This window comes from Hetaerina americana, unplaced genomic scaffold (assembly GCF_022747635.1).
Source record: "Hetaerina americana unplaced genomic scaffold, ioHetAmer1.1.p SCAF_2, whole genome shotgun sequence".
Taxonomy (NCBI): Eukaryota; Metazoa; Arthropoda; class Insecta; order Odonata; family Calopterygidae; genus Hetaerina; species Hetaerina americana.
The window spans coordinates 57,206,069-57,227,450 of NW_027286763.1; the positions used below are offsets into that span (position 1 = coordinate 57,206,069).

Sequence of the window (21,382 nt, forward strand, 5' to 3'; positions counted from 1 at the left end):
CATATTTCAAATGTTATTTAATTGCTCTCTTATCAATCCAATAAATAATTAGACGCGAGTCGAGGGTTTCAGGTCGCGCCATCACGTCTCTCCAGGATCCGAGCTTGATAAGTTCTGTATTTCACGTCTTCTGCTATCTTGACGCTGCTTGTAGGAAGCGCAAATCATTTTAAATATAACTTGGCATTTTGAGGCCCCTTTCTCATATAATTCGCTCTCTCTCTCTCTTCTGTCCTTATCACTTTCACTCTCCGTTTCTCCTCTATTTCTCTTCCTCTAAGTCACTCTCTGTCCATTTATTCCATTTCCCTTCCCTGTTAATTCCTCCTACTCCTGTTTTTCCCCTCATTTCATTCCCTTCGTGCTTAGTTCACCCCCACTCTTGTGCCGTTCATGTACTCCAATTTACAAGCCCTCTCCAGAATTTTTGGAATTAAGGGTTAATTACGTCCTCCAAGTCATTAGCCCTGACCGAAACTTAAAAAAAAAATACGATTAATATAAATATGAATATCCTCTCAAATCCTCCCCGCCAAATGTAATAACTCCCATGAACCTTCCCATTTACCGCTCCCTCCCTCACCCACAGGCCGTCCACCTCCCTCGTCGCTCACTCTCTTCCTCTCAAATCTTCATTTCCCTCCCTCATTTCCTCGCCGTTCCACCTTTTTATTCCTCCCTCAACAGTCCAGATTCTCCCTATCCCTTCCCTTTCATTGCTTCTCCATATCATCTCGCGAAAGTATACCGTCAGACCTATTTTCATCGTTAGAAATAATGGGGACTCGCGTGCACTAATTGATCTCATTCCATTTTTTTCAATTTAAGTTCTAACCACATCTACTGTAATAAGCCCAAAATTTGGTTCCATAGGTGAGGGTAGCACTCACACTCATGCTAGGCCCTACGGCTTGTGACCTTCAAGAATCACGATACCGGGGTCCTTTCAAGTGCCATCTGAGTTTTCCCAGGAATGTATGGTACTCGGGGAATCGCTTAGCTTGGGTGTGGTTAGGGTGCCCTGGGGTATTACTCTAATTATAATACGGATCACTTTGTTAAACATTAAATTGAGAATAAATCCTTTTCCTTTAGGATAACAAAATAAGATGGCACTGTTTTACCGTGTGCAGAAGAGATTGAAATATACACGATCATTTTAAGCAACATATTCTAATTTTCCAACTGATGAATGTCCAGATACAGCTGTGAGCCAAACCACTGGGTAGAGTTTTTATATATATTTTTTTAATAATTAATATCGTTTCAATTAGGCAATTGTCCTCGTGGCAACGGTAAAGTCTGGTCAACGGTCACTCTTGCAATTCACATACATGCATACATAAGAGGAACAGATATGAGACACCGCATCTTTACCATCACATAAGGGTCAGATCAAATTGGTCAGTTCACACCATACCTACAACGCTCCGTCCATCGCCGCACTCCATCCGTAATCACGCACTCTTCAATGTCACATACCGTTCAAAAATCGCGCGCCGTGAACACATCATTCACTGTTGCAATACAACTTCTCACGCCGTGCAAATCACATACATACAATATTTTAATAAATACAATAGTATAAATAATATGTTCCATATCCCAATGTGATAGAGTTCTGTATTTCAGCGTGATAGAGTTAGGTATGTTTGGCTTATCATGGGGAATTCCCGATTGGAATCCGAGTGCACTCATTTTCCTACACAAGACACACATTGTTTGGATATATTTATGTGGGCCACAACTATCTCGGAAGCTACAGACGGTGTAGGAAAAGTGACTTCTTCGTACCCACGCTGTGTGAATTCCAAACGTCTAAGTTATTGTTCACTCAAATCTTAGATTTCACTCAACAAAGCGATCTGAGTAGTAAAAAATATTCTGTTCCCGTTGGTCGAAGAGTTTACTAAGGTGAAATCGTTTTTTGGCATGTATAATTAAGTATTTCATTAATTATTGCGTATTGATCATCGCCTACCGACCAATTTGATTTGACCTTTGATCATTTCGTATGTTTTCACCATATCCTATGAGTGTACGAAACTTCTGTAAAACTTTTTATGTACCTTCTATATTACATCAGCGTATAAGGCTGGAGATATACAATTCAGATTTCTTCATGTGCAAAGAGAAAAATAAACAACCTCGAAACAGAGAGTTGGATTTTTTTTAGAAATTAAATTTCACTTCCCTCGTGCAAAATTTAACAATTTGTAAATTCCTAGTTTGGGCTACGAATTCTTTAACCTTAAGCTAAATTTCAAATATGCTTTCCCCATCAACACATCTGGCCAATATCACGTTCTGAAAACTCCGGTTGTGACTATGTGTTGGTCTAGCTTTCATTTTAAATTTATTTTCATTGCTATTTGAATAAGGTTAGCGGAAGCATTCATCATATAATTCGAATGTATTAGACAATATATAAGCACTATTGCCCTGGGCACCTTTTCCCATTCCACTCAATTTTCTTTTGCCTTAAACTCATGTAGAATTAATTCAATAAATCATCGTTATCCGATCAAATGTTGGAGAAAGAATGATAACTTATGACTTTTTAATCCAAATTTTTTTGAGCAACGCCTGCAATATTTCCGAATGTAACGCACTTTCACGTTTCATAACGGCGGGGTAGAATTTAGCGTTAAATGTTGACATTTTCAGGTTAATCTGGATTATTAAACTGCTTTATCTTTTATTAACCATTTTCATCCGTATTGTGATATGTTGATTATCCATGCATTTTTTTAAATTTTTTATATAAGCGAAAATGAGTCGATTCGGCGGAGTCACATAATTTATAACTAATGAAGATGGACGATCGTATTTAGACGTTGATAACCTGCGTTGTCCTATTATTAATATCGTCGCACTCGCGGTTATAAGTCATTAAGCAGGACGGTCACTCAGTTTCACTGATTTTGCTCAGGGTGAAAAAATTTCGATTTGAGAATTGAAATACAGGTTAAATTTACCTTATTATTTGACAAAATACACTTGATAAGTGATCATGTAATTTGAAAAGCATCATGATAATAGTGTACAGTTAGTAATTAGTATATTAAGCGTTCATTTGGAAATCGCAAATATTAGAGATGATATTAGATTAAAATAATAAGTTCTTACTCACAGAGAATAAAATACTGGTGATGTTATGCATCAAAATTCACTATAAAATTTTATTATGGTATTTTCTATTCCGTAGTGCACAACGTTGTACCAGAGAATGCAATAAATCAGAGGGATTTAGTATCGATGGAATATTACTGCCCCAACTATAGCGCATAAAGCAAAAAACCTAGTTTTGAACAGCAAGTTCATATAGACAGAATCCCTCACAAGTCTTTATGATATATTTTAATATTTGAAAACTTGCTCGCAAATTTGGCAAACGAATTGTAATGAAAGAAAAATGGCGAGTTCTAGATTGTAGAAGTCACTCTACCCTACGAATGTATGCCTCAATAACCATAAAAACGTTTCAATGATTGAAACAATGAATCAAAATATAAAAATAATGAAAATAGGTATACAGATATTTTTTTTCGTTTTTTAGGCAGCCTGAAAAGTGTCCATTTATCCGTACAGAGATTTAATGGTTTAGCTAGTAAGGCTGTAGACATCATAGCGTAGAATATTATAAATTGGATATCGGTCGGATTACAGCAGCTATAAAAGTTTGAATAAAAACCATGCAGAAGATCTCAAGTAACTTAAAAGTGTCGTTTAATGAACGCGATTCCTGCACTAAAATAAAGAACATGCCAGTACTAAAAAAGACATGAATACGGATCTTACAAAGTACCGCCCCGCGGCTATTCTTATATGGTTCACAGTCCGGAGAAGACTAGACGTGCTTGCTCCACTGTGAGCATTATTTCTTCATTTTATTTTATGGCCAAAGTTTTTGCATGCCCAAGCCTTCATTCGTTTATTACCGACTGCATTTTGCTCGGCAGGCACCACTCGAGCGTGTTTTCAATTTTTCAGCTGCTCCTCCTCCCATTATTTACAAGTGTCCTCCGCTGCAGCTTGAAATATATCAGTGGCGGTCAGAAAACCGCATTATCATACATTTATTACCATATTTATGAGTGTTGGCGATTATTAAAATCTTCAAGTTCCTACATCGATCGCCTGGTTAAATATTATAGTGCATCAAGAAGCGAAATTCTAAGCGTATGTTTTAGTAATAGTTGGTATTTCCATACCATGGGTCACAGCAGTATGATGGCATTTTTGGTTCCGCTTAGTAGAAGAAATTTACACGGATGCTGCGATTTAAAAATCAACCGAGAAGGGAGGAATGTTGCAAGGAAGTTTAAATATGGGAGGCACTAATAGAATGGTGAAGAATTTTGATAAGGATCATCTTTAACATCCCTATGTTAGAATTAAGACAGTCACGTCATCGTTATTTTTAATTTAAATTTTCTAAATGCTTTTAACTTCCTTCCACAAGTACTATACTTGGAAATGAATGAGGAGAATATTATGAAATTACATTCTCTACAGTAAGTATAATTGAGAATTAGTATCGGGAATATCAGGAAAAAAATGTGCTGCACACAAACTTGAATGCATCTTACAATAGCCATTTTTTTTTATTTTTGCTCTCAGTCAATGCTGTGTTTAAAACATACTACCACCATATAAACTCTTTGGAGATGGGCTATTGGGATGAAACCCTGTCGCGAAATATATTCCGCGCTTATAGGAATCCTCGAATGTTGTTTAATTGTTCTTTCATAGGGACTATTAAGTAATGGTCAAATCAAACCTGACTATCGATGTGATACATGAGCATTGATGAAAAAGTAAAAAGCCTTTCTCTCATACCTCTTGGGAAATTCATACAAAACAAGTTGTTGATTTCCAATAGGGGACTTTTGCGTCCCATAAATTTTGGATTCAGCATTTAATAAATCAAGGGATACCCATATGGTTAAAAGCCACTCCCCACACTATATTCCACCCAATCGTAAATAACTCTAAAATATATTCCTTTTTTTCTCTTTAAAATTTTTGAATATTCTTTTTACAGGTATATAGCTGTAACGCAGCCCATTAAGTACGCCAAGCACAAGAGCCAGCGGCGAGTGTGGCTGACCATAGCTCTTGTTTGGGTCATCTCCGCCGCGATAGGGTCACCCATTGTCCTGGGTCTCAACAACACACCCGAGCGTCTCCCTGATTTGTGCCTCTTCTACAACAGCGACTTCATCATTTACTCATCCCTTTCCTCGTTCTATATCCCCTGCATCATCATGGTCTTCCTTTACTACAACATATTCAAGGTGAGTCGAAAATTGGAGAGGATCAGAAGTGAATTGTCGATAAATGATGCTTAATACTCATGTTTAAACCCTGGCTTGAAAAGTGTGGTATTGTTGGTTTATGATTTATCCTTCGCAGAGTATCCTTGTGGAGTTATGTACGATTGGAAATTTTATAATCCCAACTGCGATTAAAAATTTTCTCTACAATTGTGCTTAATAATTACAATAAAGTTGAAAGTTTATACTGACATAAAGCAAATAAAAATTGAATTAAATGCAGACAAATTTGTCCTTTATTGGTTTGTTGAATATTGAGACATTCGTTTAAATTAGATGGAGACTTTCATTCAGTCGTTATGTCTAATAGCATGGTTTCATCTATTTGCCTTTACTCAACAGTTTGTAAAATATGTGCGCAAGTTATTGAAGTTAAAGATTCTTTTATTTAGTGTTTCTCTGACATTGGCAGATATGGCGAATGCATGCCATTCGTACTTCTCGTCATTTTGCCCAAAAAATAACGTTTTCAATTTTTATTTTCAATCATGATTAAAAGTCCTTTTGCTTCAACCCGGAAACCACCCTTTTTCGTTCAAAACCGCTCTCTTGTGGTCTTTGTTTACGCCCATTGCCCTTTATCAGTAAACTGTGCTCCCTTTGACATCATCGGAACGCGGTCCACCTCTCCTCTCCGGGCACTGTTTCTGTCCCCGTTCAGCCTGAATAGCGATTGGGGTGAGAAGTAAGCATTGATTAGAAGGCGTCCTTCCAATGCCTCCTGTTCTAGAGGATGGGAGGAGTTCTGGAGAGAAACTGTTCTCAATCATTGCAGCATAATTTCAGATACCTTATCACCAGGCCTAACCTAACGCCTGACTGGTTTGAATAACGATGATTGTTAGGAAATAATTTACGTAAATTAAAAGATTTGTCTCTGCTTAGCAATTTAACACGTAAACAAAAATAATTCCTGCGCGATATAAGCAATAGTTATGCTATGGCTTAAATACAATATGGATATAACATAAAAATATATAGCTCTTTCAGATTTCTCTTCACTTCCCTTTTTCAAACCGCCGTGAAGTAATACCTGTTCGCAAGAGAACGTGTTTTTTTTAATTCAATGCTCTTGATCACTAATTGTGGATATGAAAAAATATGCAGGGCACGAGGGCTAATGAATTTTTTATATTTTGTATGTCTTATGTGTTGAGTATTGAGTTTGTACTTCCAAGTTATGTCAATCAATTTTGCATGAATGAATGCACAACACTAATGAAAACAAGCATGCAAAAAGTTGTATTTAATTAAGGAGTAAATCGTGTTATTTGATTTGATTCTACGGAAACCGAAAATAATCTGTGTCATTAATTAGGATATCAATTTTCCTGCCTGTAAAAATACGGTGTCCCGATATTCGTGAGATGAAAGCATTTGAATCTTATTAGTAGCTAGTAGAGTGAAGAAAGTTTCAATCGGCTCGCATACCAGGTAATGCAGTGCTTTACGTTACGGTGATCATATGAATTATTATCATCGTGCAAAAACATTCCAGTCAATTTTGCTGAAATCTCTTAGCAACGAAGTTAATAGCGGTGGAAAAAGAAGTTGTAATCAGGACTTGCTGGGCCTCTAAAGTCGTTAAAGCTGATAAATATTTCCTTATTTGATGCTTTAATTGAGAGCCTAATGTATCTCTGAAATTTTACGTCAGTAGTAAAGAAGATTATGTTGGATAATCCTGTAGAGAGAAGGGATTGTGGCTACACACTCTCCTCATTACCTCTGCACCAGATATTGGTCACCGGAAAAGTAAGCACTAGTATCGAATATAAATTAAAATTAACGCATAAATATGCTTAATAGTTATGTTATAAACGAAAGTTAATTTTTGAAGATATATTTCAATAAATTTAACTCACGATTTACAGAGATTACATTTTTTTCGCATCCCTATAATCATAGGTAAGATTGATCTGCCACCGTTCATCCTGTTCAAAACCCAGGGTCTATTAAAATGGTTAATATTTTAATATGCTTGAACATTTCCTTTCAGGCAACATTAATGAGTTATCACAAGCGAATTTCATGCTATTGATGACAAATATATTCTTTTAGCCAAATTCTAAAATAATATATTATGATCATCACTTCAACTTTTTTCTTTCAGGTCACTAGGGGATGCTTGCATAATTATCACCATTATTAAAATATATTTGTATTTGTCGGTAAAATACAGCGGTTGAAATGCGAATTTATAATTTAAACCATTCTAATTTGATAGGTGCAAATCAGCAAATTAACACAGTAGTGTTACAAAACTGGTTTATTTTTTCCTGTGACAAACTATGGTAATTTTTAGAGATTGTTACTAGAAATAAACTCGTAAATTTTTTTTGCCGATTTTAAATGGTTTTTTCATAGGTTGTACAAAAGTTTGTTTCAAGAAATGTCTACTTTAAATACGTAATGACTCCTAAAACACTTATTTTTTGGTAAAACAAGGTTTTCATCCCTTTCCATAGATAACCCTATTTCCTGCTGAGGAAGCCACGTATAGGGAAGAAATGTTCATTTCTTAAATTTTGCCGACCTCAAACTACGTTTCACGGCCAAAATATAATTGAATTCATAATCGTCCTGGTGCTCTTCCTTTGGAAATGAGTAAAAATTTTAACGCAACCAACATGGGAGGAAGGGGACTCGAACCTTATTCCCCCACGCTTCAAAACTTTACGGAATTAACTCCCGAACGAAAGAGTAATTTAGAATATAATTCGTTTCCGACCCATAAGAATTCTGAGGGTTTCCAAAAAAAAATATTTACCAGTTCCATCGGTGAGATTTGAATAATCTACAAGCATAATCAGAGAGTTTTCTTCGGCTTAATTATTTCATCTCCTGAATGATGATTTGCTCTTTCCGGAGAGCATCCCCTAGACCCTTCTACCCATTTCATTCCGCCCCGCGGACGTCGTTGTCCCCCCCCCCTCTCTCCCACCTCCACGCCGACGCCACCTCCTCCATTCCTACCCCCGTTTAAACCCGCAACCAGTCGTCCCCTCCCGCCCCATTCCTAGGCCTTTCACTCGGACGCCGCAAATTTCCCTCGTCGAGTAGACCCAGCTCCTAATTGTCACCGTTGTATCCTTACCCAGAGGTTGCGCCCACGGGGGAGGAATGGGTGGGGACACAACCTCGCCCACCCTCCTCCTGCCCCGACTAATGAGAATTGGGGTCGGAGGAATGACGTGAGGGGCCGGACTGTTTCACCGCAGGGTCGCCGCCCGGGAGGATATTATAAATTTCTCGGTGGGAATTATTATTATTTTTTTATCTCCCACTGTCTCTCTTTCTCTCTCTCTCTCCCTATCTCTCCTGGGCGAGAGCCGGGAAAGAGAGCACGGTGTGCTCGCATTGCGTCGCAACGATTAAACTCTCGCGTGTCCCTCGGTTGCATTCAGCGATGCGTCGTCACCCCTGGAGCCATTCGTGTGTGAAATTGGGATTTCGAACCTGCGCCGCCCTATCCTCCACGTCGTCGTCTATACATTGAAGGGTTCCGGGGGAACGTTTTTGCCCCAACTCCACCGGTTCCCTAGATTTATAGGTCTTAAAAAAATCCCGCCCCAAAGTGCCTAACCAGGCTGCAGCGAAATCCGAAGCAGATCATTATTTCCGGAGAGTCTCTTTATTTTTTTTACCCTCAATAAAATTTCCGAAGCGTTTTCAAATAAGACTGATAAATATGTTTTCCCCGACATTTGCACTGATCAACAATTATCTGCTGCCTAGAATACAGTAAAGTTTATATTACTTTCAATATAAATGAATATAGATTTTATTTAGCATTGAACTTATATCAGTTAACTATTATTAATCGTCCATTATTTTATGCTGATAGATCTCACCGAACCTCTGAGGTTTGATTTTTGAAATTAGCTATAACTCATTACTCAGAAGATTTTGTGACTCTATTATTGAATTAAAAATATATGATAGTTTTGTGATAGCTTTCGCACCATCACAATTTTTTAAATTTTTATAGACGTTAATGTTTACACGTTTGACAAGGATTGAGTTCCATGAACACATCTTTCAATATTTTAAAGATAGCAGATACCAATTTCATAGTTTTTCCATATTAATTTTAATTCCATAATGAAAATATTTCTTGGATTTTATGCTCAGTTCATATTACATAAGCCATTAAGCCGCTAACAGCAACTCCATTTCTGTTTATATCAGATAAATATCTTATTTTGTAAAAACTGATTGTGCACGCAGTATTTACACTTTACTTCCTACACATTTTTTTCCTTTCCCAAGCATCGCAGAAGCGTATTCCAAACGGTAACTCCCCATCCAGTAGTTCCAAAACAAAGGTAATAATAAGTCATGATATTTATTTTAAATCATCAAACAAAACCAGATATTTACGTCACAAAGAACCCATCACCTAAAGGAATATGACACAATGTACTCATATTCTACTCAATCTTTTAACAACGGTAAATTTTTCATTTCTATATTTGACTGCACAGATTTCCTACGAGTTGTTTCGTGTTTCCTTTTACTTTGACGATAATTTATTATTTCAGTCTTTCAAATGAACTTACTCATGAAAAACTAACGGACTAAGTACATTCACTAAATAAATTCTACGTGATTCAGAGTAAATATAAAAAGTAACAATCGATGTTGTTTTAATTAAGCTGCAAGCAATAAAATAGTGGATAAATTTTTACTTAAGTATTTATAATCAATTCAAAAGATGTCTTGTTAGGAACAATTATAATGTTTCCGAACTATTGATTAATAATAATATTATTAATTCTAAAACACGTTTCCCTTTCCTTCACTTCTTATTAAGAAAAATATTATGAGTTGAGTTAAGAGTATAATATTGATAAAGTTATATTTAATAGCATGATGGTCGTCAATTAAAACTAATAAGTTTGACTATGTGTAGCTATGCAGTTTCCAAGACAGATAATGCTTTTCTATGTACCGGTTTACTTTGAACCCAACTTATAAAGTCATTAAATATTGCTTCGATAATATTACTATAAGATACAATTTACTCACAAATTAAGTTGATTAAATTATAATATTCTGCGTTTGGTGGAAGGATGCATAGTAAGTGCCATTTGCATTAATTGATTCGTACAACATCCTTGCATTAGGTATAATCCAGAAATTTAGGGATTGAAAAACTTTTATTCCGTAATTTTAGTGCACAATAATTGCCAGCCCTTTCTCTTAAATAGCCCTTTGAGATAAATCCATGTAACTCAAAACCGTCTCCTTCTCCCATTGTTGAGTATGTCACATTTGAATACTTTTCCTTGGTGTTTAGGTTTTTCCTCTCTTCTTAACAAGAGGATGTAAGTGGATTTCACTATCGAAGAGTTCATCTGCAACAAATGTTACTTGAGAGAAAAGGAAGAGATCAAATAAAAATACATTTTATACATTTAATGCTACATTTTATCTGCAAATGAGGTCGTATCAAAATGTTTGCGGATTCCTCAATTAAATGTGATAGGGTATGAAGGGATTCGCCGCACAGGTGATGTTAAAATACAAGTTTTTCTGTACAGCTTGAGCGTGTGTACGTTGGTGAAAGGAGAGAATGCAGGGAAGTCTAGTGAAATGGTTATTCAATCTCGTTTTTCCTGAAAACTCACCTTACAGAGGTTTTACATATATATTCTTTAAGAAACATTTTAATGAATTTTACAGTATTTCACTTATGTACGGAAATTGATCGTATCATATTTAATTTTTCATGGGCCCCACAGTAATTTTTTCCACTCTTCAAAAGTGGATATCACTAAGTTGAGCCTGAAACCATTGTTTTGCTTCAAATATTTATATTTGCTCTCAATTTCACGTGAGAGTAGAAATTATGAGTTGTTATTATCTGTTCACAATGGCCATCTGAGTAGAAATTGGCACATTTTACACCGTATAAGGATACTACATTTCACATCAGAAACAAATCTAATCAGCCTTTAAGTCTGGTAATTTATTCAAAACTTTGAACGAATTGCATTTGGCGATGTAAGAATGACGAATTAGTTAAAATTTGAAAGTGGTAATAGACTTCAAATTTTTAAGAAAATTTGCCTGTTTATCAGGCTCTAGTGACGGCTACGCTTGATTAATATGGCTGAAAACAAATCAGATCAAAAAACTAGGTTTGTTCAGTTCACCTTTCAGACAACAATATTTTTCCACTCTAGCCAAGCATACTTCGAGATTATTCGATGAAGCTTCTTCTTTTGTCAATGGATGCGGTGAAATGGCGCAGTATGTCACGGAAATACAGGCTTACAGACGATAAGAGCATCCATATGGATGAAGCAGAACACGTGGTTACAGAGGGTAAATGTATTTTCGAGGAAACTGCACATATTTAAAGCATTCTGACATAAAATGTCTTCAGTTATTTTTCTTCATTCGTGGCAAATCAAGACGTTTTAACATGTGCAAGGACATCAGGTGGTTTTCCTTTGATAACAAACGAAAATGCAATCCACTCTCTGAGCGCATCTCTCGTGCTTTCCCATAAAGTTTTAATTGGATCTAAGAAAGAGGTCGCGTAAAATATTCCTTTACCCGTTTTTACTGAGAATATCTCTTTACTTTGAAGATTACTTCGGCTTTGAATCTATGTTGCCATTAACTCCTCTTCAACATTTTACGGTTTCATTAATCATGTAAAGCTCAATTTTACTTCAGTAGCCTCATTTAACTGCTTTTATTTTCTCTTTATATCGAAGAGCACTTATCTGAGTTTCGATATTTTTACCGAACAAATTATAAGTAATATAAGAGGCCAAATATCCATGTGCTCTTCATTTTCCTCCAAGATAATTTTGCTCACATTACGGTCTGGACGTAAACCTGCCCGTTTCCGACTAGCACTGAGCCAACTAGACTCTTTTTTTTATTTTTTAAATAATTTTCAACGACTTTAAATGACGAATAGTTGGTTTTCTTTACATTTTTCCAACAATTTTTCCAATTCATTTTTCTCTACAATTTTTTTACTAGCACAATTATGTTCTTACATGACCTGAACCATATTTTTATTGCAGTATTCATAATGACCCACTAGGAATCAACACACGTTTTCCAAATGTATGGCTTTTTTGTTTACGTGCGTTGTTGTTTCATTGTTGGTTATGAATGATAAACAAACTTATGTATCACTCCGAAGGTCTGCGATGTCCGTAACAGATAGAATGTTTCTTCTTTTGCACAATTCAGTTTGATGAAGGTAGATCAAGACTCACTCAATTAGCTGTTTAAAAAATTAATCACCTCAATTTTTATAAATTTGCTCTCCTCACAAAACAGGATTGTAGATAATGCAGTGTTATGTTAAGAAAGCGATATCATGCATTGTTTTCTGAAGTAACAAAATTTGATTATAGGGATAGACGGGAAGAAAATACTGACTGGGTAGCGACTATTCGTGGAATTTTTATCACGTGATGCTTTAAATACCAATATTTTGTACCTTATTAGCGAAAAACATTACAAAATAAGAACTTGTATATGAGATTATAGTCAAACTAACTTGAAAAGAGACATATTTAATTAATATTTTTCCAAAGCATTAACTAGATCAATGCAGTGCTGCATGGCATAGTAAAGAATACATGTGATTAGACGTGCCAAAAACGTATAACAGACCCACGTAATATGACTGAAAATTTTGGGAAATTATATGTCTCAACAGCATACTTATATAGAAATAGATCCTTCGATAACTCAGGTAAAAATTTGTCAATGCACGTGACTTTCAGGTGTCTATAAACAGGAAAATGTCTAATATTAAAAGAAATATATTAATTAGTATCTTATATTGTATTATTTATATATATATATATATATATATATATATATATATATATATATATATATATATATATATAATCATCCCTTATAATCAGGGTTATTGCGCTGTTTTCTAAATTTTATGGATTATTCTTTTAATGAATTTTTCTTTGAGGCGGTAGGCGGTACCCGATAGGTAATAGCTTCTTAAAGTTAGAAGTCAGGTGAGACAGCTTTTAAATTACGTTAAACTTTTGATTAATTTACTATTTTAAACAAACAATTGTATCCCGTTATCTTATTACATTGTTTGAACCATTGAAACCCTTCTGTGCAGATCAATAATGGGGAGGGATATTTCAACTTTTCCCTTACATGAATAGCATTCCTTAAGAACCCAAATTTTCCTCGTAGCACAGATCGACTCTATAGGCGTTTTTTGTGTCATATGTTAGCCTATTTTGATCACCATTGATGGTTCTTAAGGGCAATAAGAAACCACACTCGACCGTGCATGAGATGTATTCCCGGTCGTTGAAGGGTGCGCAGCTCTCTGGCAAACACCAAAGAATGCCTCAAGAGTTCCATCGTGGTAATCACCCATATACCCCCAGCCGTGATGGGATCTTGTCAAAAAGGTGCCCATCCAACACCCAGTCACTCTAGCTGAACAATGCTCAACGGCTTTGGTCTCCATGGAGTTAGCGCTCTGATTAATTAGCGGCGCGATAGCCTAGTGCCGTCGTCGTCTTCCAGTGGTGGGGAAGCTCTTTCAACCCTTTCCCTTCGCCGCCCATCCATCCCCCGCGTCCTCCCTTCTCTCGCTCCATTCCTTCACCGCGAGAACCTGTCGCGGATGGCCGACGAGTGGGAGGAACGAGTGGGGTACCAATTACCCTTAACGATCTCAGCAAGAAAGGCCATAACGGTGAAGCGACCGGGGTTTTCGTCCTGCCAAGTTAGTCCCGACAAGAGTGAAGATGCTTGACTTTTTTGGTAATATTGAGAATCTCCAGAGTATTTGGGCATTATTTTGTGGATGCTTAAGCGAAGGTAAACTCTGCCGCGTGGTGAGAAGGGGTAGTGACACGTTTATAACATAGGTTACCCTAAATCTCCCGCTTGCAAAAACTCTCCGCGGTTAAACGATAAATTCTCCTACTATAGAAAGTAGTGTGAATTACGCGAAGTGGTCCTAAGGTTTAATAAGTAAGAATATTTTTAGGAAAATTTCCTGAACATAATAATTAATTTTTAGATAAAACGCCAAGCCAAATGTCTGCAGCTGTAATGAATTGGTAAATAGAATTATCTCACGTTCAGCATTGTGTTTTGTAGTGTTTCATTACAATTTGAATCTACCAGATTAATGATAATTCTCTTATTCATCAAATTCTACATGCAATAGCATACTTTGAGCCATTTTTAAGGGCTATATGTTTAACTTTGATTATGCGCAATCGCATCCATGACATATATATCATCCATCTTTCACGTGTCTGCGTGATCGCGAAGAATCCGTTCTCACAGCTTTGACTGAGTACAAAAGGTTTGGTTTTTATTCTCATAGGTTTAGGCTGTAGTTTACGTCACCCATCATTTAGCAATCATTAGAGTATACTGTAAAAAACGAGTTTCTTCCGTCTGGGAGCACAAAATACGCTGGCCCTAAGGTGGATAGGTGTACGTGCGGAAATGCTGAGAGTTGATATATTCTTATCGTCCTCTCGAATCCTTTCTACCTTTATTAACTTATTTTCCTACTTATTTCCAAGAGCTCATGTTGGCATCTGTCGTTGTTCGTTATTCCTACGAACTAGTTTGCAGTAGTGTCATAAAAAAGCCTTCACGGATTTTGTAAGTTTGGGGAAGCTCAATAGCGCCGTGAATGTAAGCAATTTGCATTACATCAGTGGCATGCGCGGTTGTCTAAAACTCATCCCAGCGCTCCTGTCGAGATATCTCTCTTTTTTTTACTTTTTTAAACATGCATGTTTCCATTTCATCGTCACAAAAAATTAGTGAATAGACGTGACTCTACCAACTGATTTATTGCAGCAGGGGCCACAATGTTTTGAAAAACTGCAGGAAGGTATACGGGCGTGCAAAGGTGTTTTGAAACAATGCACAACGGCGTGTTTATCTGCATTTTTCATGCAAGTTCGGAATCTTCCGAATGTTGACTCTAGCCAGGAAAGTCACCCTGTAGTTTAAGTTAACTATGCTGTGTTTTAGCGTTGCTATAATAATATTAATTTAAAATATGAACGTTAATTCAAGTTCATTCATTTCAATTTCTTTTCTTTGACTTTTCAATCGGTTTATGCTAAAGTCAGCACCAAAATGCTTTGGTTCTGTTCACGTTATAATATAATTTCACTATTTGAAAATCTCGAGACCTCCAGTAATTTAAAGTTTGTTAATGTTTCATAGGTAGGAGAAATGGATGAAGGGCGTATTGATCGGAACTGGGATGTTGAAGACTGATAGAATCTAGGTGAGAATGTTATGCAAACGAGAAAAGTTCAGGAACAGGCTAGGGATCTTAGACAGGTTGAAGCAAGGAAGGAAGTACACGGAGGTTAAGAGGGACTTTCTGTAGAGTAAGATGTTGGGTTGTATTTTCTAAGTAGAAATAAAATATTTATTTCGTGGCTGTATCCATCCAAAACCTACCTTAACCGACCTAATAATAATAATAATGTTTCATACAATTTTAAAGGAAGCATTCAATCATAATCAACCATTTGCAAGGTAAACTTTTTAAAATGATTAAAAATAGTGTTTGGTGTATTTGTTCATGAACTACTTACGTTTCTAACCAAGGATGCCATCAATGAATATGCTTAGTATTTTATTAAGACGACAGAAATAAATTCGAATCCAAGTCTTTACTTTCCATTTTGGCGTAAATTATTCTTTCGCCAAAAAAAAATGAAGGTCCACAAGTGCTGTCACTGACGTAAGACTCTTCTCGTCATCTCTAAGCACTTGTTCTGAAGAAAGTAGGCCTAATTTTAATTTAAGACGCTCCGTTTAAAATCCAACGTACCCACGTGAGTGCCCGCAGGCAGCATACTTCCTCCCTATTTACACACTTCGCTGTCGAACTCATTAAAATGCACTTTTCCTCCCTCGCTACCTTTGTTACTCATAACTACTTGGTAATGGTAATATTTTTTCGGCCTTAAGTTGAACAAGAACTTACTTACCTGATAACTTCATATTAATACTTATAAAAGCCCCATAATGTATGATCGTATCCCTCCAAGGTTCAGTTATGACCTGAGGACAAATGGAACTTCAAGCAAAGTTTCTTCCAGGAACTAGCACTCCTTAGAATTATTAAAAGTACTTTTCACCTAATCGGCACAAATTGATGCTTCTCAAATTAGCGCCATCGCGACGAATTGCGAGGAAAATTAATCAGGTTTCCTCTAATTAACTTTAGCATACATCGACACCTTAAGCATCTTATTCGATCAGCCACAGAAGACTTTTATGGATCTAATTTTGGGAGAGTAATACTTAATTTATTTTACTGTAAGATGATGCGGTATATTGATACCTGGTTCGTAATAAAGTTTTAATTTTTAGCAAAGTACCATGATTTGGTCATTGGTATAAGTTCATGCTTCTTTTTTTCATCTTTATTATCTCATAATTTACAAGCTGATTAATTGCGTGCTGTTACCAAAAACTGTTAAATGCTTGTATATCATCATTTTTAAATTTACTTAGGCATAAGAGTAAGCTCTTAGTTATCTAAATCATTGTCAATAGTCATTATTAGGAATTTGCTTCCATCAGTTTTCCAATTATCCTATGAAATGATTATTTATTAATTTTATCGGTGGTACTCTTACGCTCAACAATTTAATTGGAATGCATTGTAAAATTTTGTCATGGAATATGATTTCTATTTTTCAAGTATTTTGTTCATAAAAAAGGCAACCTTTAAATATATCACTTTTATTAAAATTACCTAGAAATACTATGCATTATACCATGCCACTTTGCGTTACGCGCAATACACTAGTTACTGTACAGCACAACATTTTCCACGCATAAAGCGAATAATAATAATTCTACGTTTCTCATTGCCTTTAGTGCGACAAACTTTGGATATAAAGTACCATTTTAAGTACGGTATATGAGCTTTCATGCCAACTGTTTCATACAATAGGACCTTTCTGTAACGCACGTCCACTACACAGATTAAGATCACGGTGTGCTGATATTGACAAGGGGATTCCTTTTATAGTTTGGGAGGTTCTGAATTAGCGTCACTAAATACCACTTATGGGGTTCGTACGGCAGATGAAACCATATATTCTTCAGAGTACCGGAACGCAAAAACAACGTGCATATTGGCATTCATAAGGTATGAGCTATCGCACACAGCCATTCCCGTTCTCTTGTGATTAGACGTTGCCCGGTCGGCTCAAAACACCGTTTTTCTCCCCCGATGCCACGAACAAGCCTGGGGTTAGCCCGGATCTCATTACGGTTCCTTCGTCAACGGAGTCATTCCATTTCCTTACCATTGTTCACATCCCTGAGTGTGCTCCCGAAAAAGAGTTGGAACAGAGCAATTAGAAACTTCACTGAAAAAGGACAACAAAGAGAAATAACAAGGCTTTGTGCTCACCCGTTGTAGGGAGTAAAAGCCGTGTGAGTATGTGTTTGTGTGGATGGGTGAGTAGTCATGAGAAAGAGAGAGAGAGGCGGCTGGAGAAAGATTCGGGCCAGTCCCAAGCAAAAAAAAACACAGAGGAACGACTTGGCTTGCACGTACGAGGGCCAAACTGGGAGCGAAGGACGTTTTTGGATGAGACAAAAAAGGGAATAGGTTGAGAGAGTTTAAATAAGGGTATGAGTGTAAGGATGTATGTGTGTGAAGGTATATGCATATATATGTACGTGCTATACTTTTCAAAAGACCTTGAATAAATATGGTGCCACTCACACTTCTTAAAATGCACCTTCACTTACTTTATTATTTTTCCTTAATTGACCCATGATTTTGTTCATATACTAACAATAAGGTAATTATTTTTTCTTGTATATTTGGTGTTTATTATTTGTTTTCACGTGATTTTATATTGTGTGTTATCATTTAAAAGCCATCCCCTACTTTCGTTATTGTTTACGTAAATGACGCCAACTCTCATTGGGCCATATCCTATCTGTAAAAGCTATGGATGAGTAGAAAAATGAAGAAACGAAACACGAGTAGTTTCAGGCGTGAAATGGTGGTATCAGAACATTTTGTGGATTGTATAGTAGCACTTATCTAATACTTAAAATAATTTTTATAACCAACCAGGTTTTGATGTACTTCATCTTAAGTAATAGTGTTTTAGTTTAAAGATTATGTATTTGAACTGGAAATGATGTAGCACACCAAAATACGATCGGTAGTAGAAACACTTTTGAACTAGTGGAGATGTGCTACCATGTGAGCATTAATATGCAACGAAACTGCGGACTATTTATTGTTGTTCTAGGTAAGCTCTATAATAGTCATGCACGTGCGCGTGACGAACACGCTATTAAGGGTCATAAATCCCCGCTGATTTCGACGTGAATCATGCTCGTGAATAGCATAGTGATCTGGATCTCGACAAAGAGAATACTTTCATTTCAATTATTGTTTCATAGTGACCTTTTTATGTCCGGAATCGACTGTCCGATCTTCCCCGACAGTATCATGTTGTGCTCACCTTTTTGTCCTTTCCATCTCTTTTCTTCGATTTCTATGAGCACACACAAACACAGACACATAGGCAGACGTATACGTGTTGTGAGAATGTTTTTGCATATACTTGTACCGTGTTTTTGTGTGTGAAATAATATATATTGCATTTTATATTTATTTTGCGGCGTTTTGTTCGGGCCAGGAAAGTTGGGAGCATTTCGCGGGCGTCCCCTGCTCTTTTCTCTTGCTGCTCCACCGGCCTCTACACGTATCCTCCCACTCCCATCAACCCTGCCCTCCCTCCTATCCGACCCCCCGAGACACTCCAAAACAAGCTCCCTCGTCTTCCCTCTCACTCCCTCTAACCCCCATATAATTTTCTTACCCTCATGTATTTATTTCCGACCAACATACCGAGATCCGCTCAACATAAATCCGGAATGTAATTCCGGGGCGGGGCTTCGGAGTTTAGTCCCTTTCCATTTCGCAACACCTTAGCCCAACCCCCCCTCCCACATCCCTCTCCCACAAGTAAACCACTTCTCTCCCTACCCCATCTCCCAGTGTTGGCGCTTTTAGAGGTGGATCGGGGGACGTAAAGGGGGTTTTTCCTTCACGGATTGTAGCCGTGTGGATGGCCATCCCTCAAGGTCCCGCGCAGGGAAGGGGTTAAAAAGTTGGGGTGTTTTGCGTGTGTATTCGGGGGATACCCCCGACGGAGTAAAGTCTCTTTCCGCCCGCGAACTCCCACTCCCGATCTCCGCACGCCTTCATCTCCCCCGCCCCCACCGCCTCCCGAAACGGTCGCGGAGGGGACGGGAGGGAGGTCGGGCGAGGAGATCCCTTGGGAAGGGCGGTCGCATTTCTGGATTGACAAGACGAGTGCCGAAAATAGTGCCGCGACAGATGATAGGTGGAGGCTTCGTGTTTCTCCCTCCCGGGTAGAATTTTTTCCTCAAAGGAGCAAGTACACGTCGGAACGTGCGCTACCTCTGCATATTTTTCCTCCAGGGTCATTTTTTTTTCTTCTTTCAAAGACGAACTCTCCCACATCCTTTCCCTCCCCGCCTCTCCGCTTCCCATCGCAGTCACTCGGGCCAAGGATCAGCGCGCATGGTGACTTGGCGTTGGCTTTTCACATTCTCTCTCCCTTTATATTCACCGCGACTAAAATGGAGCCCCACTTCCACTGCCTATACTTTGCGGATCATGCGTCTCGTTCTCCTCGAGCATATATTTTTCAAGTTCCGGACTCTGCTGCCCAATAGAGCGGCCTTTTATATTTCCCTGAAAATAGACTGGTGGAGATTGCATCAAAGGTAAGCTCATTTTTTTGTCACCCCACATGTTTCCGAGGGAATATTACACGCAGTGCGGCCGCGAAATACAGTCATTTAAGTGTCTTCCGGTGAATCAGATGCAAGGCCACGATTTTACAATGATAAAAACCCGAGACACTGTTACTGGAGGGTATATAATATTTAGTGGAGCTAAATTCACGTTGATTTTTATCATACTTTTAATGACGACTCGAGCACATTAAATATTATTGTAATTTGTTGCCTGTCTTTTGAGTCAATAGCGATTAGATTAGTTTCACCGAGTCCATCATAAAATTGTCTTTGTCTTTTGGAAATATTACTCAACCTACACAGTAAAATGCCCATGTCAATTTTTTAACTAGCCGAACACTTTTAAGATTAAATAATAAAAAATTGGCATCAAGTGTGTTAATTTAATTTAACAAAACATCAAGTCATATTGATTATTAATTTGATAGTTTTTTTTAAATAAAAATCAACACAAAATACTTTATGAATAAAGCTTTGAGTATTTTTGACTTCACGTCTCTCCTATTAGCTCCAACTTCCATCGCTTGATGACTCACACATGAATTATGCATGAATTCGCTTAAAACACGCGGGAACATATTTATCACATTTAGGCGTATATCTTTCAGGTCTAGCACTTGAAAACACCATGACTCTGTTAAATTGTAAATGAAGCGCAGTTCCCAAAATAACCGCAGGAAACTCTTCGTGGCCTTAACGGACTGGTATTGCTCCTAAGTACTACCTCATTGCGTGCATTTAGGTTATTCAAAGTACAAACTCTTATCACACTCAGGAGTTACTTCTTTGATCTTGTTATGAGTATCTTAATCCACAGAACACCATTAAATACCTCTGGGCATGTCATGTAAAAATGACATTGAAGTTATAAACGCCGAGATGTGTTAATCCATGACATTTTAAACGAAAACGTTACTTACTACACAGAATGTCGACCATTTAGTATCTTGATTGGAGAGAAAGTCAATGGAAATAAAAATTAACGAATAAAAATGCAAAATAATATTTTTTAAACAATGATTCCAATTATTTATATAGCATAAGGGACTCCTTTAATTAATTGAAAATATTAAGAATTAGAATCCCCCAGTTATTAACGCTCACGCTCAGTGATATCACTGAGCGTTAATACACAATATCACCTGATATCGTGATGCGAGACTAACAGAATCCATAATTTAAAAACAAACTCTTTA

At 37.2% G+C, this 21,382-nt stretch overlaps 1 protein-coding gene across 1 annotated transcript in view; it reads left to right on the forward strand.

Annotated features, from left to right (window-relative positions):
- Positions 1–21,382, forward strand: part of Dop2R (dopamine D2-like receptor) — a 158,795-nt gene that overhangs the window by 81,381 nt on the left and 56,032 nt on the right. Inside the window, exon 3 of the mRNA XM_071585534.1 lies at positions 5,048–5,300. Within this exon, the coding sequence (XP_071441635.1) occupies positions 5,048–5,300 (253 nt within the window). The remainder of the gene's footprint in view (positions 1–5,047; positions 5,301–21,382) is intronic.